The following is a 22,299-nucleotide window of genomic DNA, read 5'->3' on the forward strand; positions in this document are numbered from 1 at the left end:
AGTTGAAAACATACCTTCACCTCATGAGACAGAAACCTGCATAGTCAGCAGCCAACTAGAAAATCACGTGGTTTTGTTTGTTTGTTTGTTTTTAATGGATGAAATGAGATTAGCAATGCTCCTCATGGTTAGAAAAGGTTTGAATCAGTTAATTAAACTGATACCTTTTCACCTAGCCACTGTATTTACTTGCTGAGCTTCAAGCATATTTTTATTTTCATTTGCATTTCCTGAACAAGGAACCTGGAATTCACGATAATACTTTTCTTCCTTTTTTTTTTCCCCTTTTTGTTAATCTGACCTGTTAAATTCAACAGGTTAAAAATTAGACATTAGAAATTTCCTTAACCTCTTCTGGATTTCTTATTAAGTATCCTATTGAACTGGCAAGAATAATTATATACCATCGAATGAGATAAAGCCATTAAATATGGCAGTAAATACAAAGCTTTGCTTTGTTTTATGAAATAATCCCTATTTGGCCCAACTGAAACAAGAGGTCTGAGTCAGAGGAAACGCATTCCAGAGAATGCTGCACTGAATTTTCATGAATGCTATATTCTCTTGAAATACTCTTTATGTTAATTTTTTGAACCATGATGCGTGTTTCTACAATAACTTCAGTTCCTTTCCAGCTGTGTGCATAGGAGCTTTGCACTTCTGAACAGCTCAGGAATAGCAGAGAAATTTACTTGAAAGTCACACAAAACTTTATCTGTACAGTATTTGAACCAATTGAAGAAATGCTGTGAGCACAGATAGGCTGACTGTCTTCAGAAGCATTCATTATTGTTTCAGCTATGATTAAATGGGAATTACAGATATCTTGATAAAAGAATTATCGCATTTCCCTTGTAATCTTTTTCCAGAGCAATAACATTTTACTACAGTCTTCAGAAAAATCAAAACACATCCCTTGTTTGCTATAACAAAATTCCTATACATAAATATCAAATGGATGTTTATTTACTTCTTTGTGCATTAGAAAGTGAACCAACTTAGATTTATATATTGATTAAAGGGAGTAGCGGGGAGAAAGAAAACACCTCAAATCACAGAACGTCACTGCCACCAGGCTGTGATGAACCTGAAGGTTGATAACTTACAAACTGATACCAGTACACTCGGATGCACACACAGGCTCACAGAAACTACTTACTATGTAATGTCGATGAATATGCATGACTTAAACTGACCTTTAATTGCAGATCTAAGAAGGAGCTGAGAACGGTGGAACATGACATCCTACATTCTCATAGTACTTAGCAGAAATGAACCTTGCAAACAAGACTTTTAACCAGTACCTGAGGGACTTTTCACAAGGTGGTGAGAATCCGATTATCTCAGCCTCTTTCCCCCTGGAATACTAATCCTGAATAACTGGACACAAAACCTCCCCTTTAGAATGTCAAATAAGTTATCTGCTTCAGTTCAAAGTTAATTAAGATGCAAATTGAAGACACAATGTTACAGCATAGTTCCCTAACCCTAAATGAAGACATTTGCGCAGTATGAGGGACAGTTAGTTATGACAGAAGAACATTTTTCATGCCAGTATGTTTACACCCAATGGTATACACCTCTTGTGGTAAGCAGAGTCCAGCAAACTTTAACTCTATGGGGTTTACATGGCTCTTGACTTATGAAGGCACTCTCCATTTAAGACAGATTCATACTGTGTTTTCTTCAGATGAAATAATTCCCTTTTTTGGGGCAGTAATGACAACGGGAGGCCAGTACAGCTGACTGATGAATGCCAAAGCATATTCCATTAAATAAAGGTGAGGACAAAACTCAGGAGAGGCAGCAGCACTTTATAGTGAGTTCCCATGTATTAATTTTGTTTCAAACCCTCCTGTAGATTGTCTTAGACTCCAAGACAACAGAATATCTCCATTTTGGATTTTATGAATCTTCTAAAAACATCACCTACAGCACACCTAAGCAAGTCTAATACATACAAGTTCTGTAAGAGTTATTAATGCTTAAATTAAAAATACATAAATGGAATCTTAGTATAAAATATGATAGATGAATCACCTTGAATATCAGGAGTAAAACTATCCAAACAGTGACTCTACATAAAATATTTACCTCTCACCCTTGTTCTAATCATGTACAGTACAAACGAAAGACAATTAATTCCACAAGGAACAGAAATGAGCAAAACATACTCCCAGTAATTGTTCTGTTAAATCATGAAACTCATCATTAAGTTCCTCATCATGACCTCTGACAGACATATCAAAAATATGTGCCGAAGCATACTGTTGTTCTGACATACACATTCCTCCCTGACGCACCGATACGCCCGGTCACTCGCGCTCCTGGAAAGTGTTTAAAGTCTGTCACTCCATATAATGCCATATAATGATGACTAAAACTCTCCATAATTTTTAAATTCTTTTTTGTTTGAGAACATGAGAAACTCCCTGATGATTTCATAAATGTTATCGTATGTGGTTTCTATTTATCTTGAATGGCAACAATGGAAAGAATGGGAACTGAAACGAAGCAGGTTCCTTTGCTGCTGCTGCTTTTGCATTAAAACTGTGGAAAGTAAAATAAGCCACTGCTGACACACATGACGCTTCCAGCCAGCCTCTGACAAGGAAGTAGCATACAGTACCAAGCAAATCGTGCAGAAAGCAAAAGACAAATACTAGCAAAGAGTGTCAGAGACTGCAAATGTGTAAAGCACTGGAAGCATTTACTCTTTTTGAAATATATTCTAGGCACAGTGGGACCTACAGGATTTCATACATTTTTGCTGCAAGTGGCCTAAAGTGAAAAATACCAGGTAAACGGCAACGTAAGAAAAGAATATAAATGTACTAGATAAACACTTTAAAATAAAAGGTCATAAAATAGCCATCAAATACTTCCAGTAGCTGTGCAAAAGAGCAGTAACAGAAGAAAGGTCATTGGCATATCTGTTAAATTATACGCTGAACATTTAAAAGGCTAATTTTGCCAGACTTGAAAGGATCAGCAACTCTCTTCCTTAATCATTTGAATGCAACTTGTTGATTTGTGATATATGCCCATATGATACGATATGGGCATAAATATTCAAAAAGAGAGAGAGAGAAAAATATATACCAACGGAGAATCCTCTCCCCCTGTGAAATTCTGCAAACGAACCACATTCATTACATGATAATTACTACTGCCATCAGTTAAGACATTTGACTGTAAAAAACTGTGGTACAAAGAGTAGGAATTCTCTCTTTCTCGATGTCTCTGATCTAATTTACAACAACCTTTTTTAAGTAAAGGATCCAAGCTGGAAGTTTATCACTACTACGCTAATTCCCACCAGGTCAGTAATGGGTAATGACAGAAGGAGGCTTACACAGTTCTCACTAAAGGTACGATAACCGTCACAAGTGGATTTGGACTTTGTGCACAGACACAAATAACCACAGCAGTAACTGTTACTGGAAACCTTTTCTAAATCTGGCTTTGGATAAAACTCTGTTTTATCAAAATTAAGGAGCTTTGAAAAATCAAGTCCTGCAGTTCAGCTGTTACAGAGCCTGGCATGTTCACTCCTGTGTTCCTCTCATGTTTCTGTGTTTATGAAAGGGTGGAATGTTAAACCCTAGTCTTTACGTGAACATATGAATTATCAACTTCTTTAAAATGTTAATCTTTTGATCAGCAAGTATCTGACACAGAATTCCAAATACCATGCTATTTATGAATGAGAAAATATACTCAAGGACATTTTTAGTTTTCTTTTTGGAGATTCTCTCATACAGTGGTGTTCTGATACAACTCCAAGACTTCTATCTGATTACAGATGCCTCTATTCTAACAGCATATTTCTACTTGACTTTAAATCACCCAGAGAAGAACATTGAAATTGCTATGTCAGATAAGAGCACTGGATATCTTCCAGCTTTGTGTCTCAGAGCGGCAAGTACTAGGTATTTTAAAGGAAACCGCAAAGATCTTCACAGGCAACATCTCTTATTCAGTAATACAGCCATACAGTAACGTTTTGTTTGTTTTTTCTTCTCCTAACACCCATTAGTTACTTTCTGGCTTTTACACTGCAACATGAGACTTTTATGTCTTTCAGCTTTTACTACCCTATGTGAATTCTTTTGCATGCAAACAGCACCAGGGCACATCACCTTAGAAGGAATCCCACAGAGATTGTGTTGTGGGGTTCAATTATCATAGTGTAACTAAACCATACAGCTGAAATAATGCATATTGATGAAGTAAAAAAAAATCAAAGGTATATTTAGCTTTCCCTGAAAAGTCCTTCTTTTCTACTTTTCTACGAATTTCAAACTAAACAACATTTTGACGTCACTCTATATATGACTGTTCCATGTATTAGATCTGTACACAGTTATCTTAAGATTAAGGTCCTTTTTAGTCTTACATTGACAGAATAAAGTACTTTCCTTTCCTAGGAGCTTACAGTCTTACAAAGGAAGACAGGAAACTGCTCAACACACGGCAGTAGAAAACCCCAGAGGAAGTATTTTTGTTGTGTTAATTATATTGGTACGTGTCTATTCATGGTCTGGATTTCAATCCGGTCAATTTGTCCAAATGACAAATAAACGATGACATATACGCTGTGAGATCAAATCAGCAAGCCACGTGATTTCCCTATTACATAGACAGAAGATTTTTCTATCATGTATCTGTGACAAAAGAGGTACCTTGTAAGAACAAGTAGATGGAGATGCGCCTGGTTCCTGTGTGTCTGGAGGCAAAATGTTTGGTTTTGAAACTGAGTTCACTTTTGTAGGTCCTCGCTATTTTCTCCCAATTCCTGCTACCATTTAGGGACACAGAAATGAAGCTGTTGACTCCCTCTCAGGTTCAGCTCTCCTGTCCCTCTGCTCTGTGGGCTGACCAGAGTCTCTACTTGGTTATCAATTGGCAGCACTTCTTGCTTTCTAATCTCTTCTGTACGCAACTAAGTTGTAAGAGAGAAAGGTGTTTATGAGCTTCTTACCTACTTAGGCGATACAGAATACTGGATAGGAGGATCTACAAAATGCAAAAACTACAACATGCCATTCCCATATAGTTGCAAGAAAGAGAAGAAAGGGTCTTTTCTTCATACCAGCTTCCCCTCTTCCTCCCTGTGCCTGCAGCACTCTTCAACATTTTGGTCAAACAGAAATTAACATTTTGCAGACGTTTATTGTTTTACACTGTGACACAACAGGCAAACATCATGTATAATATTTGAGTCCCTCTGAGTTGTTTTTGTCATTTGTTTCCTGTCCTGTCCACTGGATAAAAGACACTTAGTTTAATAAACAGTAGAATATACTGCCACAGAAACTACAATAAATCTGCAGTAACCAAGATTTTTGTTTTGAAATGAATTACATGGGAGTCTGTTGCATTTTTGTAAATGGCTTAAATATGCTGGGGTTTGGTTGTATGCTTATTTTTTTATTTAATCACATTTAATTTAAGATAATTTTCTTGGGTACACATGGCCTGAAAAGATGAGCTAATAAGTCATTTTAATCACATATGGATTCTTTAGAGCTCTGTTTGCCAGACACACCAATGGGAAAAGAATAAGAAGGATGGCAAATAGAGAATGGAATAGTCAAAACATACCTGCAACAATTCACCTTTTGTATATATTTTTTTTTTAAACCAGAACATTTCGGTCCATCATTACTGGGCACGGACGAGTGACCTCTGTGACTAAGTAGAAGCAGATTACAGGCTGGTTAACTAACCAAGACTGTCAGTATAATTAAGATTCTGAGCTTTCTCAGGAACCGCAGCTACCAAAGCTGGAATATCTAAAAACTGCTGTAGCTTACTTAATTGAAAAAGACTTGATCGAATTATTAAAAGATACAAAAACCTGAAACTTTTGATGAAAAAGAGAACAAACATTTTTTGCAGGAAAATGCCAGAAAACAGAATTAGGCTGAAGCCAGGGAAGGAAGTGACTAAGCATGCAACTGTAACCATTTGGAATAAATCATTTTTATGCTAGTCACAGTGTGAATGAACATAATTATATGCTTCTTAACTTTGTTCATGTTTTTCTCTTTCAGTTGCAAATCTGCTCAACTGTCATGTTTAGTTTTCTCTTCAAAATGTTACTGATGCTGTATAGTAACACATCACTCTGTCTTTGGATTTGAAACCACACAATCTCAGAATACTAAACTTTAGTCCAAGCATAAGTCCTAATAGAGGTAAGCTAGAATGCTTTTTTCTCTGTAGAGTTTTTCATGCATGAGCAAGTGAAAGCAGAAATTACAAATTATTTTAGAATATCTCAACAGGTCAAATGATATCAAGCTGTTCTGCACTCTTTAATTGCTTACACCTGTATGCCTGTTTACACTGAAAAGCATTAAGACTAGGAAGTACAAGAATAATTCTCTTATCTACTAATCTAGGTCTGATCCTAAGAAATGCTATGTATATATTCTTTCATTTCAACTAGCTGAAAAATGTTAGACACCCGTCACAATTTTTATATTAAAGGTAATATTCAGCAGATTTTTAAATAGCTTTCAAAATGGTACTCTTGTAACATCAAAAAAGGTCCTACAATGATCAGAAGTTGACAAGCTTATTAATCAATGATTTGAGATAATTTTGCAGTTTAAAAAGAAGCTTGCTTTTCTATATTTGACCACCATGTTATCCTCACATGGAGTTTTGCTATTTGGTCATTCTAGCTCAAAAAAATGCACCAAAATAAATGACACCCATAGCAAGTAATAAAAATGACAACAGATATGGAATAACTTGTGTTGGAAGTCTAAAAAGCAATAGATGGCTTAACTGATGGAAAAGACGTATGTTTGAAAATAACTAGTGTCAGACAAAAAGTGAACCAAGTCATCTATTAAGCTGATCAATTAACAGGATAATTAAATGTCACTGTCCCTCTCTCATAAGTAGAGATGCGGAGACCCAAAGAAAATTAGGGTAAGAGCTGAAGTTTGGAAAGCAAGTTATAAGATTTTTTTAATGGCTTTTGATATGATGTGGACATCATGGTTTACCATAACGAAAGTTCTTGCCAGCTGCCTCCCCCCAGCAGTCAAGGAGCCACAGCATCCAACAGATATTGCCATGCTGACCTAACGGAATAAGTAACTCCACAGCTTCAGCATATAGCGACATACCGAGGCAGTTTCATTTGGATAGCCAAGGAGCAATTAGTTAAATGCATAATAGGGAACATGTCTGAAAATCCTAAGAACGTGCATTGTATATATATGCTCCATGTTTAGCAACTGACAAATATTCATCCCTCAGAGAAGCATACATAGGGTAGGAGTTAAGAAGGAGAAGCTATAGGCAAAGGCATGAAGGCAGAGGAAAGAGCTGAGGAGGAAAGGGTAGCCCTGAGGTTTTTAACTACACATCAGCATTGAAGACTGAAAAGGTCTAGGGTTTGGTAGAAAATAAAACACTGTCAAAATGGCCATATTACTGACACTACCACCACCTCGTTATTCCCTAGTCAAACAATGTTACTGTTCCTGTTCTTACCAGTAAGATGGGACATGCTCAGAGCTTCCTCCTTTCCCTCTGGCCATAACTGGACACTGTCAGGATTATTTTTTTTCCTCCAATAAAGTGTCTTTCTGTCAGAAAATATGTATTTGTACAAATATTCTATTGAAACATATCCATGTAAAGGAAAACTTCATCGGAGGATGCCTCCAGTTTTCCAAATTTATTCTCAAAAAAAAAAAAGTATCTATATGCATGCATATGCTCCACCAACCTATAGTTAAATTGCTCGTCACACTAGTTCTAGGTAGACCATCAGATAGAGCAAGACATTCCAATATCCTGAATGGTCCCACTGTTTTCTTCTCAGTCTTATCCAGATATCAAAGACCTGCACTCCTCCCTTTTGCTGCTCATCAACCATGACCATCATTGGCACATTGTTTACTCTTCAGTTGATGAGAGCTTGGAGCAGCCTATGATATCAAGTAGAGCCTCCAGGGCCACACAGGTATGTGTTCTGAAACCAGCTGCCCCCTAACCCCTCTGATTCTTCACATGGCAGCATGGTTCCAGGGATGTCACATTGCTGGAACCTGGCTGCAACTCTTGAATTCAGTTAAGCAATGCTTCCAACCTGATGTCCCAGCCATTATGGAGTTCTCCACTGAACAAAACTCTTCTAGAAAATCTCCGTGCAAATCTGGCTCCCCAGGAAGTAAATTCATTACCTTTGCCGTCTATCATAGTTTGACACTGATGCATGTACAGAATTGTTATTGCAAGGTAGAAGTCAGATACCCCTAAGAGAACGAATCATACTCCATAGGCAAGCATACTTCATGGCGACACCTACGAGTTTCTGAATACCTTAGGCTACATAAACCCTAGACATGCTGCCTGGATAATAAGACAGTAGGCACTCTTCCAGCAATGGCATACTGGCCCATAAAAGAGTGGGAAGCATTTGCAACAAGCCTATGTTTATTGCAACCTAATCTCGTGTCGTCTTTGCAGGGACTACAGGCAGAATCGCAAGAAGAGGCCACTAAGACTGCCTTTCATTGTGCACCGACACAACCCCAGGTCACTTACTGCATGTACCATTCACGTTCTGCAGGTTGAAGCTAGCACCATGTGTAAGACATAATTAATTTCTTTTTCTTCAGTGATGATCATTTGGCTTCTACTAATTCTACTCATATTCCCCTTTCACCAAGATGCTGGAGAACGAGCCTGAATGAATGAACACTAAATCCACTGAAACGGAAGCAGCACCTATCAATTTCAGAGAGTAAGTAAAATGATAGCTTTAGATCTCATGTAGTTGTGTCTCCAGAGGATGAGACTGCAGAACAGGCTGCTTGTCTTCAAACAGCTGCAAAAATCATAGGACAAAAAGTCAACTGGGAAACAGTTGAGTGTCCAATGCCTCATTAAGGATACAGGAGTTATGCTAAGATCCAGAAAATCTAGCCACTGGATGCCACGAACAAAGGTTGGAGGCTTGTGTGCAGCGTTATCTACCCTGGGACAGCTTAGAGGCCCCTGTGACCTATCCACAATGCACAGATTTAAACAAAACTATACAGCTGCAAAAGCTTCATTTTTCAACAGTGTGTAACTGTGCATGAGGAAAGCAATAGCCTGTGTTGCCCTATGAACCACGGCACTGAGGAAATCCTCCGGGTATACACAAACTGACAGATGTGTCCCTGATGTCCTCTACAAGCAATCAGATGTTACAGAGGTTACTGACTCCCAGAGAGGGGGCATGGCTCCTATTCAGCTTCAGATGTTCCTTCAGCTTATCACAGAATTTGTAACATGGGATCCTTTCACCCTCACAGGGGCCAGGGGAGGCCTTGCAAAGCTAATTGTTCCTAGCAGGAGAGCAAGGGGATATTTTCATTTACCTACCTCCCCCATCTACCACTTACCACCATGGTCCTTTAGGTCAGTACTGAAAAACTGCTGGGATAAGACCCTCCCTAATCTCAGTCCTGTTTCCCTGTTTCTTCAGAGTATTTTCTGTTGCTTCGATTTCCCTTGCCTGCGTGTTCCTTGAACCTGGCTTTCCCACACTTCCCTTCCCTTATGTCCGCCTTTGGCGAATCCTGCATCCTGAGTTTCCCTCTGTCTTCCCACACTCTGATATTTACAGTGGGAGTTATACTCCCCCAGCTCTAATCTGATCCTCATGGGAACAGCAGTTTCATTTAATCACTGGCTCAAAAATTGCAAACACTTTATTAGACTTATCTACTTTTAATGATACAGTGATAGCACACTGCAGTACCATTTAGAACAAGCTACTACTGCTAACCCAGCTGACTTCTAGTTTCTTTATAGTGAAATAAAGTCAAGGGAAAGACATATACCGTCTCTTCATAAACTCAAACAAAACACAGCGCAGCACTTGTTAACTACGGTTCCCCAAAGGGACACGCGGTTATACACAAAGGCACTTCTAGGCCATGTTCTGTGAATATAAAAATCCTAAAGTCTAAATTCTGAAGTTTGTGAATTAAGAACATAATGCACTGTGGCTAGAAAGGACCATACTGCTTTTCTGAATGGATTTCTTATGAGACTAACAGAAAAGGAAACATTTTTAAAATTATTTCCATTTTGGTAACTTCATCATTAAACAAGAACTGCATTTTAAAGAGTAAGCATGAAATGTCCCGAGGAAGGCCGACGAGAAGAAAGAGACAGAACATGGGGAGGCTTTTGACTGCTAGTTTGCATGGAACCCCACTAGCACCTGGTAACTGCTGGTTCCTTATGCTTTGGGAAGTACACGTCTTCCCTGCACCACTCATCCCCGTTCTCCTGGAGCCTGATAATTCTGTCTTCCCTCCTTCTCAAATGTACTGAGCAAAGAGATGTACCTGGTCATTACAGGTGCCTTCTCCTAACCCTGAGAAATGCAAGATTTGCTGTTTCCCTTTTCCTCTGCAAAATGTTTCAATTACGAACGAGCTCTGTGGAGGAACAGGCTTTCACAGTGAATGTCATAGTTTGATTCACCCTTTACTATTCCAGCTGCAGTTCATGTTAAGCTTTCCATAGGGAAGTTGCAGGTAGGTACAGAGAGCACAGCCAGAATGAACGGAAAAAGAAAATGTACTAGAATTTAACTACATAAGCAAAATCAAAGCAAATTCTGCAAAATCAGATAGTAGTGAAATCCATCTAGCACAATTTCCAGGCAGAAAGCCTATTGAAGTTTAGTGAGAAGAAAAAAATCTGGGCCATCATTACCTTGGGATAGTGCATCATTTCCAAATAACTTTGAATTTAATATTTCTGTCGTGCTGACGAAGAACACAATGTGTTCATCACAGGCTCCACCCAACACATCGCTTTTCATCTGTATGAACATTAAGACATACTCAGCAACACTTTTGTCAATGTATTTTCTGATGTATGCTATTTTCCCCCTCAGAAAAAGCCCATAAAAACAAATCAGAGGCATACAATCCCAAACTAATAAGCTGCCCAGGTTCTGTGACATCTCAATTTATGTCTAAGGCTGAAATCCCAAAACACAGACTGCGTGCAAGAGTACACAAATAAATGAAATATTTCTCTTAAGAGTATCTGTCTTTGCAGAATTGCATAAAATGCTGTCTTCATAGGCAGAAGAGATGGAATAACACTGTTTCTGAGTCATTCAGTCAGCATGAAGTCATTGAGATTTCTGTTACTTGCAGCGTTCACCTCCCATTCCTGACTGGGAGCTGCTGTGCAGGACAGGAGGCAGGGCTGCCCAGCAACAGTGCTGTGAACTTAAACTGCCCTGTGACTACAGCAACTATCCTGGAGAATGAATGCACACAGACTTGCGTGGAGCACAAGTTTAATTCACACCAAGCCTTCAACAAACTCCTGGATTTTAGACACTCAGGATTTGTGGTATTAGTTGTAATGAAAACTAGCTTATCCATAAGAGAAGTTAACCACTTTGGCCTTGAGTTCTCTTTTCCTGGTTACATGAATTAAATGGTAATGCAATGGGGCTGCACAGATATATGAGGTGTAGTTGATACAAGGCAAAGGTTAAACCACTTACAAAAGGCATCTTCTTATCTAAAATGCAGCTTTAACTTAATTCTCTATTTTTCATAGCTTATAATATGGCCAAACTGGTCTGAAATCTTGTATGAAATTTTCATACTGGGAGCAGCTTTATTTCCACAATTTGAAAAGAATCTATTCAGCTGTATGAAGATACAGAAATGTAATTTCAAAAAAAACCTGTTTATCAGACACTGGCACTTTTCCTGCTTGTGTAATTCAAAAAGGATCTCAGTAAAGAAAATTGAATTTGGCAATCCATTAACATAGATTTGATGCTCTCTCTGTTCATCTCTTGATGTCTCACCCCTTTCAGAAAAATGAAAATAACTCATGGTAAAAGAGTGGCTGTTCCCTCTTATTTGTCCAGTATATTGGCAATTATTAAAAACCTGGAAAAGCTACTGAAGCTCTGCTGACTCATGGTGGCAGAGAAGTTACTTGTTAACTCCACAATGAAGATGAAGCAGGGAGAGAAGACAAAAGATAACAGGCAAAGTTTGGGTAGAAGGCTCAGGCTGAGCTGGTATGCTAAGTAGCACCAGCTCTTCAGGAAAAAGAATTTGTATGTTCTCTGAAGCTTTATATGCTGTGTTTGAACCAGGTGAAGATTCACACCTAATTTCATGCCATCTAAGTTTAGGAACCTACCAGCCATTTCAATAAAGAGTGCCTGTCACAGGCACCCTCTACTGTCAACAGAGGAAGAGTGTGGTTCCAAGAGGCAAATTGGCTTACCCAAGGTCTGAATTGTCTTCTGAAGCTGCCAATCCTGCTCCATCAAGTACAGAGAGCCCCCAAGGCAGTGATGGAAAACCTATCACATGCACACCAGGACTGGCGCGTGACACTCCTATCGGCACAACAGCTCCCCAGACTATCACACTTCCCAGTGCAGTCTGCAGTTTGTCGCTGGCTCCTCAACCCTACAGGTCAGATTTAAGAGCCAGAAACAAACTGAAGTAGAGAATGGGAGATGGTGATGGTGACAGAGATTAATGGAGGAATTAACCCTTTCCTTCACCACAAATCTGACCTAAAGGGGAGAATTTTCACAGGATGTGCCTTGATGCAGGTATGTATTTCTGACTCATAACATGAAAGATGTCCATAGTTGTTAGCCAGGGGCAACTGTGCTCCTAATTTAGGCACTATAGATAGGTGCATTAATACTAGTGGGATTACTCTAAGCCTGAAGTCATTCACAGACTAAGTACTAGGCAATGTTGTCATTTTAATGCGTGGAAAATTTCAGGTTTCACCTCATTTTAAGTTCTTCTGTGCTCACAGCAGTGAATAATAAGGGAAAAGTCAAAGCACATTATTCCAAGGGGTAAGGATTCTGCCTCAGAAAGGAAAAGCAGTTCTCAGAGCTGTCTGGTTGCATTTGGGGGACTGTAATCTGTACTCCTCTTTTAACGAGCAGCACACTTCTCTTCAGGCTTTAGCCTATTCTTGCACGACAAAGAGCCATGATTTTACGCTTCTCCATCATCATCTCTGATCACATATTTCTTGGTGAAGGAAGACTGCCAGCATGGTGCATTTGCTGTAATGCCATCTTACCTTTGCTCTCCCCAGATAAGAGGATATATCTTTCTCCACAGCATTCAGGAAAGAAGGGAAGAGTAAGGAAAGAGAAAAAGACACTTTATGTCATATATGAAGACTGCCCAGAGTCACACATGTAAAAAACCTCTGCATATCGTACCTTCACATAAAATCCTGCCCATGTCATAAATTACAGTAAAAGCAACTCCCCTGATAAAGGTACTACACCAAGCTGCTTAGTCCCTATATTGTAAGGGTTATGGAAGCCTGTGTTTGAAGTGTTAGTATTGTGGAACGAAGTGACAGCAAGTTGGGAAATAAATGAGCACAATACTCTCTTCTAACCTCCTGGCACTGTGCCTTTTAACAGAGAAGAAAAAAGCAAACCAGCAAAATGTCAGCTCCAAAACATTTTTCATGTTATAAAATATAGTGTCCCTACTGAAACACTTGATAAGAGACACACTGAGGGGGCTGATACTTCAGTAAAAACCAGTGAGTTATTGCAAAAAGGTCATGTGAACGCGTCTAATACAGTAAGAAAAAAAAAAAAAACCCCGAGGACCGAAAATTTGTATCTATGTCCTACAAATGTCATGTTAGCCCTTCAGACAAAAGTCTCAGCAGCTCATGCTGAGCTATTAAGTTCAAGGATGCAAAACAGCTTTCACAAACAGCAAAAGAGACTAAGAGGATTTGGATATTTCAGCGCACCTCACTAGCTTACATCGATGCTGACCACTCGGCTTCTATTAGTCACTCAGAACAATCACTCTTTTCCCAGCAGAGCTTACTCATTTGCAAGATAAAAGGAAGACATTTCTGCACATGCCCATAATACTCTTCACCACTGGGGGCAGCTTTACATAAGACTACGTTCGCCGAAACCAAAGCAACAGTCGGACGGAGCTTTCAGAATGACAGTCTGCAGAAGTGAGCAGAGCTTGGTCGTTGCACGGGCTTATTCTACCTTCGATGCTACAAAGCAGCTTCCCAGCCGGATCGCGTACTGAGTAAGGGAACTGCTGTGCTATGGAATACAGATGTGTGAATTCAGATAGCTAAATGGTGCTTGGAGGAATCTAACATGCTTTCCTATAAAGAGAAATTTTAAAAGCCAGGTTCCTAACTATAAAGATGCAAAAACGTAATATCCATGAAGATCCTATCACCTAGGAAGAATTTGACATTTTGCTGCGAATGCTGTGTTGGGATTGATTTATTCTTGGAGTGTTCTGCATGGCTGGCAAAGAATAATGTTCCAAAATCGGTCCATCTCCCAAGGGGTCCAATTTTTCTTCCTGGGTGTCAGCGAGCCCTGACTCACTACGGTGCAGCTGACAGGGGCTGCCATGCTTGTGGCACACTAAGCAAAAAACGAAAGACCTAAGGACGACCTTTGAACAACACAAAGGATGGGTATGTTTTTCATGTTATTTTTTTAATGTATAGTTCATAGCCACTGCATAGCCTGTGCTTTAATTACTCCATAGACTTACCTTGATGTGTTTTGTTATTACAGTTAAATTGCTTAGAGATTACACCTTTAAACCAACTGTTTTTCAGTATTTATATAAAGGCATTCTTTAAAAAAAATCTGAGTAAAGAAAGCAATGTGAAAAGTAGTTGAGTTGAGCTAGGGATTTGTAAATGATTGTTGAGATAAAAGATTTTAGCATGATTGAAAGAAATGACTGATGTGTGGGGGGATAACTTTTCTAAGTTGTTTTTATTTCCAGGTTTCAATGTAATTAGGCTACTGAGCGGATCAGCTGTAGCTCTGGTAATAGCCCCTACTGTATTACTGACAATGCTTTCTTCTGCTGAACGAGGATGCCCTAAGGGCTGTAGGTGTGAAGGCAAAATGGTATATTGTGAATCTCAGAAATTGCAGGAGATTCCCTCAAGTATATCTGCTGGTTGTTTAGGTTTGTCCCTTCGATATAACAGCCTCCAAAAACTAAAATACAATCAATTTAAAGGTCTTAATCAACTCACCTGGCTCTATTTAGACCATAACCACATCAGCAATATTGACGAAAATGCTTTCAATGGAATACGCAGACTAAAAGAGTTGATCTTGAGTTCCAACAGAATCTCCTATTTTCTTAATAATACCTTCAGACCTGTGACAAATCTCCGGAATTTGGATCTGTCATACAATCAGCTGCAGTCTCTGGGATCTGAACAGTTCAGGGGCTTAAGGAAGCTGCTGAGTTTACATTTGCGGTCCAATTCCCTAAGAACCATCCCTGTTCGAATATTTCAAGATTGTAGGAACCTTGAACTGTTGGACCTGGGTTATAATCGCATCCGAAGTTTAGCAAGGAATGTCTTTGCAGGCATGATCAGACTGAAAGAGCTTCATCTGGAGCACAATCAATTTTCTAAGCTCAACCTGGCACTTTTTCCAAGGCTAGTCAGCCTTCAAAACCTTTATTTACAGTGGAATAAAATCAGTGTGATAGGACAAACTATGTCCTGGACCTGGAGCTCATTACAAAGGCTTGATTTATCTGGCAATGAAATAGAAGCTTTCAGTGGACCTAGTGTTTTTCAGTGTGTGCCCAATTTACAGCGCCTCAACCTGGATTCAAACAAGCTCACATTTATTGGTCAAGAAATTTTGGATTCTTGGATCTCCCTCAATGACATCAGCCTTGCTGGGAATATATGGGAATGCAGCAGAAACATTTGCTCTCTGGTAAACTGGCTTAAAAGTTTTAAAGGGCTGAGGGAAAATACAATTATTTGTGCCAGCCCCAAAGAGCTGCAAGGGGTGAATGTGATTGATGCAGTGAAAAACTACAGCATCTGTGGCAAAAGTACCACGGAAAGGTTTGAATTAGCACGAGCTCTCCCAAAGCCAACGTTTAAACCAAAACTCATCAGGCCTAAACATGACAGCAAGCCCCCTCTGCCCCCAACTATTGGAGCCACTGAATCGAGCTCCGAACCCGAGCACGACACAGAACACATCTCCTTCCATAAAATCATAGCAGGCAGCGTGGCCCTTTTCTTGTCTGTGCTTGTGATCCTGCTGGTAATCTATGTGTCATGGAAGCGTTACCCAGCCAGTATGAAGCAGCTGCAGCAGCGCTCTCTCATGCGAAGGCACAGGAAAAAGAAAAGACAGTCGCTGAAGCAAATGACTCCAAGCACACAGGAATTTTATGTAGATTACAAACCTACCAACACTGAAACCAGTGAGATGCTGCTGAATGGAACAGGACCCTGCACGTATAACAAATCAGGCTCCAGGGAATGTGAGGTATGAACCATTGTGATAAAAGAGCTTTTAAAAGCTGGGAAATAGTGGTGCTTTATTGAACTCTAGGGACTATAAAGGGAACGTTTTTCTCACTTTTCTGGCACAGCTCTTCCATGTCACTTTTTTGTACATTCATAATACTGGTCATTTTACTCTCATACATAATCAACTCATTGAAATTTAAATACCGCAATCAATGTGAAGCCTGAGCTCTGGTTTAATACAATACCTATTGTACAAACCCTCTACTGATTTCATTAAAGTCTCTCTTGTTTTTAAATAGAAAACTTCTTTCATAAGTAAACCACTGCACCTGCAGTGACTGTACCTCTGTTTAGGGAGAAAAATGACAACAATGAATCAAAATTAAAAAATAAAAATCAAACTGAGCTTTCCCCCCTTCGTCCCCCCTCCAGCCTAACCCCAGCCCTTGCTCTGAAACTCACTTTTTGAACCAAGAACAAACTAAAGCCCCAGGTACTGTAGCATCATATGAATTCTGAGTTGTTTGAAGAGAGAGATGGTACAGGAACAGCTCTGAATGAATGCATGATTTCTGCCCAACACAAGATATAATAAAAAGCCAGTGGGGAGTTAAAGCAGTGTCTTAGGACATGAGATACCACACCAAAAGCAAAGCAGAGGGAAACCTATGCTTAATAAAAATCTAAGAATAAAAATGTACAATGGGATTTACTGTACTGCATTATAATACAGTGTTTCTAGGGCTGATAACTATTAATTGAAACCTGTTTATGTGACTTCATACAAAAGGTGCCAGTGTTTATCCCTTACACCCAGTTGCCTTTCAGAAAGTAGTCAAAAGGCATTCATTAAATGAGGAGCAGAAATTCCTTATTGATGCAATTAGAGGAACTCAAATGTGCAGCAGCAAAAGCAAGACCACTTCCTGCACACATTTGTTTCAGTGCTCATTAGAAATTCTCTTTTCAAGACTGTCAAAGACATTAATGTAGCTGAGGAAACCATTAAATCTGTCATTTTCTTCTATTTCTTTTTATTTGCTGGGCTGAGCTTGTTAGGGTTTTGTGATGTGTTTTGCACACTGTCCCTCTAATAACTAAATAAAGCTTCATTACTTACAAAGCCAAACAGTGTACATTTTAGAAATACTACAAGTGCAAAGAGCTTCCAGAGAAAATTGGTTATTCATCGATCTGCGAAGAGTGCATCCAAAAATCCTTAAAGAAATCAGTGACAAATTATTTTTCTCTCTTAGCAAAACCCTAATAACATTACAAGAAATCACAGATATTAATTTCTAATGTGTAGTCATTCATCAGTTGTTCTGGACAAAATAGATATTTGTAACCCAGCTACTCCCTGCCCTCCCTCTCCCAAAGTCATGTATTTTTGTTGGTTGCAGAAGAATATGACATCCCCCATACTTCCAAATAAATCATACCTCCAATTTTGATTAACAAGAAAAGGGGGATGTGGTGTGGGGGTGGTTCATTCTTGAGAAAATACAGCAGTGCCTATATAGAAGCAATTCAGTAATTTAATTATCTCTATTTTATTACTTGATTTGGCTTAGTAAACTGCACGTCTTCAATCACCTGGGAGGGAATGTTTCTACAAAGCAGTTTCACTGCAGCAGATTAGAAAAAGCAAAACCTTAGCAGAATGTTCTCCTGAATTTTTACTGGGAAAAAACTAATCACAGCCAATCGCCTTGAAATATGCCAGATACAATGAAAACAAAGCTAGAAAGCTTCTCTTAAAAAGAACTAATACACTTGAAGGGGTTTTGTTTTGCTTTGTTTTTTTCATGTAATGAAGCCAATCTCATTTTCAAGGACTGTAGTGAGAAAATATCGGAGAGTAGAAGCCTGAGACTATACTGAATCCTGCAACACTGAGACCCTGTTTTACTGGGTACAAAGAGGATCCCACACAATTAATAATGCAAGTGCTTGAGATGCTCTAGCAGCACTGAGCAGACTGTGATTTTTAACCTGAGTTGTACCTTGAAAGTTGCTATTAAAAAGTCAATAGACATTGAATTATCTTAGCTATTATGGGACTCACAGGTCTTGGTTAGCTCTGTACTGAAGGATTTACAGTTTGCTGTAAACTTCATGTTAAGAACCATCTCTGTGCTTCTACAGGCTTTAATGTCTGCAGTGGTGACTAATATTAGGCACAGCCAAACCAAGAAAGATTTGGTGCAAAACATACATATACTCATACATACATATACATACACACGTGTGTGCACATGTATGTATAGATACATATATATATAAGAAATTTTTCCTATTTAGTTTTGGGAGTGCTAACTCCAATCGGAAAATAATTTCACACTATTAATTTAGAATTTTTGCTATTTGAAAATATTCAATATATCTTCTAAAACTTCTTAATAGACTGTGATTGTGAATGAGTTGTGTATAACTGAGTTTGACTTCATATGCTTCCTTTTATGTTTCTTTAATGTCTTGTTCTAACATAACAATACTCAGAAAGAACCAATCCATAGCCTTCTACAGAAAGCAATACCTGTATCATTACCACTAACTCCCTTTGAAAAATATTTAATTATGGGCATGAAAAAGAAAATAAGGCCACTATGTCATTAATCATACACAGATAACAAAAATAATAATGAAACATTTACATTCAAGCACAGACATGCTCAGATCAACTAATTCATTTATTGACTGAGAAACTACAGATTCACTTTTCATGAGTTTCCAAACATATACCAAACACAGCCGAATGTGTAATTGCTGCTATAGTTATTGATAATGAAACCACTGTCTGACTACACAAAATAAGATGCCCAGTGTAATTCTTTGAACCCTCTTGCACAGCTGAGGCCCGCAAGCTGAGTTGTTAAATCCTACTCTAGTGGCTTTCATCTGTGCAAAGTCTACATGAACTAAGCTAAACTTAGTCTCACCACTGTCAAATTAAACACTATAGAAGTGACTTGGTTTGGGTGGCTCGGCCACCAGAGTCACAAATTCTAATCATCTCACAGGAAACAAAATGGTCTTAGCTGAGCAACTTTCAGTGTCTGTGAAAGGCTGCCCCTTTCCTGAATACAAATGAAGTGTTAAAGCCTCAAAGATTCCAGAGAAGAAATTTCTCCTTTGCTTCTCTCCAGTTTGGGCAGCAGATATCTAGAATTCTGATCCCATTTTCTCTTGGGTTTTGGATGTTTTGGCGCCAGTCTCTCGCAAGACTGTTAAAACCTTGCTGGGGTGATGTTTGAGGAATCCTCAGAGGATGCACAACAGCTATGATGGCTCTTAGAAACCCCTAAGCCTTCATACAAGTATTTTAGGCACCAACTTGAGGAAGGAGATGTGATTGAGTGCCTCTCATGACTTGGCTATCCCTTAATGGATCTGATGCTGCCTACATATTCCAAGTGTAGGTGAGCAACAGTGCATTTTGCAGGTATCTGGGGTTTGTTTTGTTTGGGTTTTTTTAATCAAATTCTATTCCTTTTCCTGAGTCATATATGGTGTTCTGGGGCTATCACTTGAAGATCAGGGCTTTTCAAGCCACAAAGTGCAGTACTCTTCCATGCATGTTTTCAATTTCATTGGTTTTGCAGACTTTTTTGCAGTCTACACTTACTTAAACAATGTTGAGACAAACGTTAGGTGGGATCACCAAACAAGACTGTTTCATTTTATCGTAGCACCCCAAAGATCTTAAAAGATGTCAGGACTTCCTCTGCTAGCCACTGTACAAACACCTTCCAACAATCTCTTACATTAAATATTTACAAGGGATGTTGAGAAGACAGACAGAAGATGGCAAATAAACATGACAGATTTGAGGCAATTTGGCTCGAGATTGCACACCAGTTGAGTACTGGGAATATAATCCAGTCTCCTCACACCAAGACATCCTCTTAGCCAGTGGACTACTTGACCTCTCAACTGAATGACCTAGCTCCTGGAATAGTCAAGTGGTATTTCAGAATAATAAACCTCACAGAATGCACATCTTTGTAAAAAAAAAAAAATAACTAATGTACTAAGCAAATTCAAGGAGACTGGTAATGTTCATTCACTGTGTTGAGATTACCTCCAGCAATTGCAGAGTAAGAGAATAATAATGAGAACAAGTGGCTTGAGTATAACGAATGCAAGCTTCTCTACTGACGGGTAGGTTTTCATTACTCACTATCTGCACTTACACAGTCATCACTGCTAAAGGTTTGGCAATGCTCATTTTTTTATCATTATGAAATAGTGAACCTTGATATAAAATTCAATTGCAAAATGAACATAAATGTACAATATTCCTGCAAACACAATTAGAAATTTTCAGTTTGCTGCAAGCTAACGGTCTCTGCTGTCAGCCACTCAACTCTAGATAAATATTCTCTCAGATGCATTTCTGTGGAACAATAGTGACATCCAGCGGGTAGTTAGCTTAATCACAGGTATCTATTCTCTATATCAACTCGCATACAGATGTGTTTGCCTTTTTACCTTCTATTCTTCTGTATCACATGCTAGTAGCATCAAATCCTTCGGCCATAGTAAGTACATAACCGTATTTCAACTGCATCTCTGTGTACAGGAGTCATAAACTGAATGTGATTCTCACATAAGAGTAGATGAATGCTAGCAAGAAAAGGTCTATCCACTGTGTAAGTCACTACTGTGAGTAAAAGGCATGAAGCATATAATAAGTAAACAAGGACAGGAGCTGTAACAAATTTGTGGCCACTGATTTAGAAATTATTACCTATTAAACACCACTAAGTGACTTTTTAGGAGACTATAAAAATAAACTCAGACTAAAAGAAACTCATTCAACTTCCTAACAGCAAAAGATATTCTTTTTAAATAAAAACAAAAATTTTGAGTTTATTTTTACAATAATGAGAGAAAGATATTATTAGACATCAAAAGGAAGAGCACTCACCACCTGGGAACAAGTTAAAGCAACAGCTTCAGCTTGAAACCACACAATGTACAAAAGAGAGAAGAAGCAAATGATGAAAGATCAAATTCCCAAGCAATAACAAGCCAAACAATGGGAAACTCACCAGTGACATATAAATATGCAGCATATGCAGGTTGCTGGCATCAATTTTAAACCACAGTAAATGACGTAAGCCAATGAAATCAGGATTGTAGCTCTGTTGATAACAGACAGATTTCATTTCCCTTAATAAGACGCACAAGAATTCATTTCACTGCATGCTGACTGAAATGCAGTTACATTTCCAACTTTTTGTGCACTTACATGTGTTTGGAGGTCACCTATCAGCCCACGATATATAGCCTAGCTAGGCTGTCATCACAGTGATACAGCATAGGAGTTTGATGTGATCCTCAGGGTTATAGTCAAGCTATTTCTTGGCATAACGGTGAATGGAACACAGTAGGGCGCAAAAGAAGTAAAAAGTGATTGTGTTCAACAGCTATGAACAGATCACCAAGGAGGTCGTAAAGTGATAAAAAGGAGTTTATTCAAGACACTCTGGGATGGCCAGCTGTGAGTTGATGGCCAACATTTTACCTACTAGAGAAAATTGCAAATCTCATTTAGAACAAGCACAAACATCGTAAAAGCAATAATGAAAAAAAGATTTGCAAGTAGTAGGCAGTATCTTTTATTTGACCAACCCATCATAGAAATCACACCTCCCTACAACTCTTGTCTTGCTCATATTGTTAGACTATCATGACCATAGCATTAGCATTCTAATGTAAGAATGAGCATTGTTTACTGAGAAGGGACAAAAGGCCAGTTAATCCCTATTTATTAACTTTGTCTTTCTAAACAGCTTAATGAAATTTACTGAAGTTATTACAGGAAATATTTTATATTCATGTGAAAAATCACAAGTTTAAGATTATTCATTACTGAAATCAACCAAACCCTTCAACAAAACATTTCATTCTTTACTTACA

The 22,299-nt window shown here is 38.7% G+C and overlaps 2 protein-coding genes across 7 annotated transcripts in view; one reads left to right on the forward strand and one right to left on the reverse strand.

The window, feature by feature from the left end:
• The window catches only part of CTNNA3 (catenin alpha 3), a 539,182-nt gene that overhangs the window by 270,578 nt on the left and 246,305 nt on the right, over positions 1-22,299 (reverse strand). The gene's annotated exons all lie outside the window — the stretch shown is intronic.
• LRRTM3 (leucine rich repeat transmembrane neuronal 3) overlaps positions 13,989-22,299 on the forward strand; it is a 90,545-nt gene continuing 82,234 nt past the window's right edge. For 2 of the 3 annotated variants that reach the window (XM_063338121.1, XM_063338122.1), the window contains exons 1-2: positions 13,989-14,535; positions 14,856-16,387. In XM_063338121.1, the coding sequence (XP_063194191.1) occupies positions 14,532-14,535; positions 14,856-16,387 (1,536 nt within the window). In that variant the 5' untranslated portion in view covers positions 13,989-14,531. Of the gene's footprint in view, positions 14,536-14,793; positions 16,388-22,299 lie in introns of those variants that run through there. The other variant, XM_063338120.1, reaches the window with a different exon arrangement.

Source organism: Chroicocephalus ridibundus, chromosome 6, assembly GCF_963924245.1.
Source record: "Chroicocephalus ridibundus chromosome 6, bChrRid1.1, whole genome shotgun sequence".
Taxonomy (NCBI): domain Eukaryota; kingdom Metazoa; phylum Chordata; class Aves; order Charadriiformes; family Laridae; genus Chroicocephalus; species Chroicocephalus ridibundus.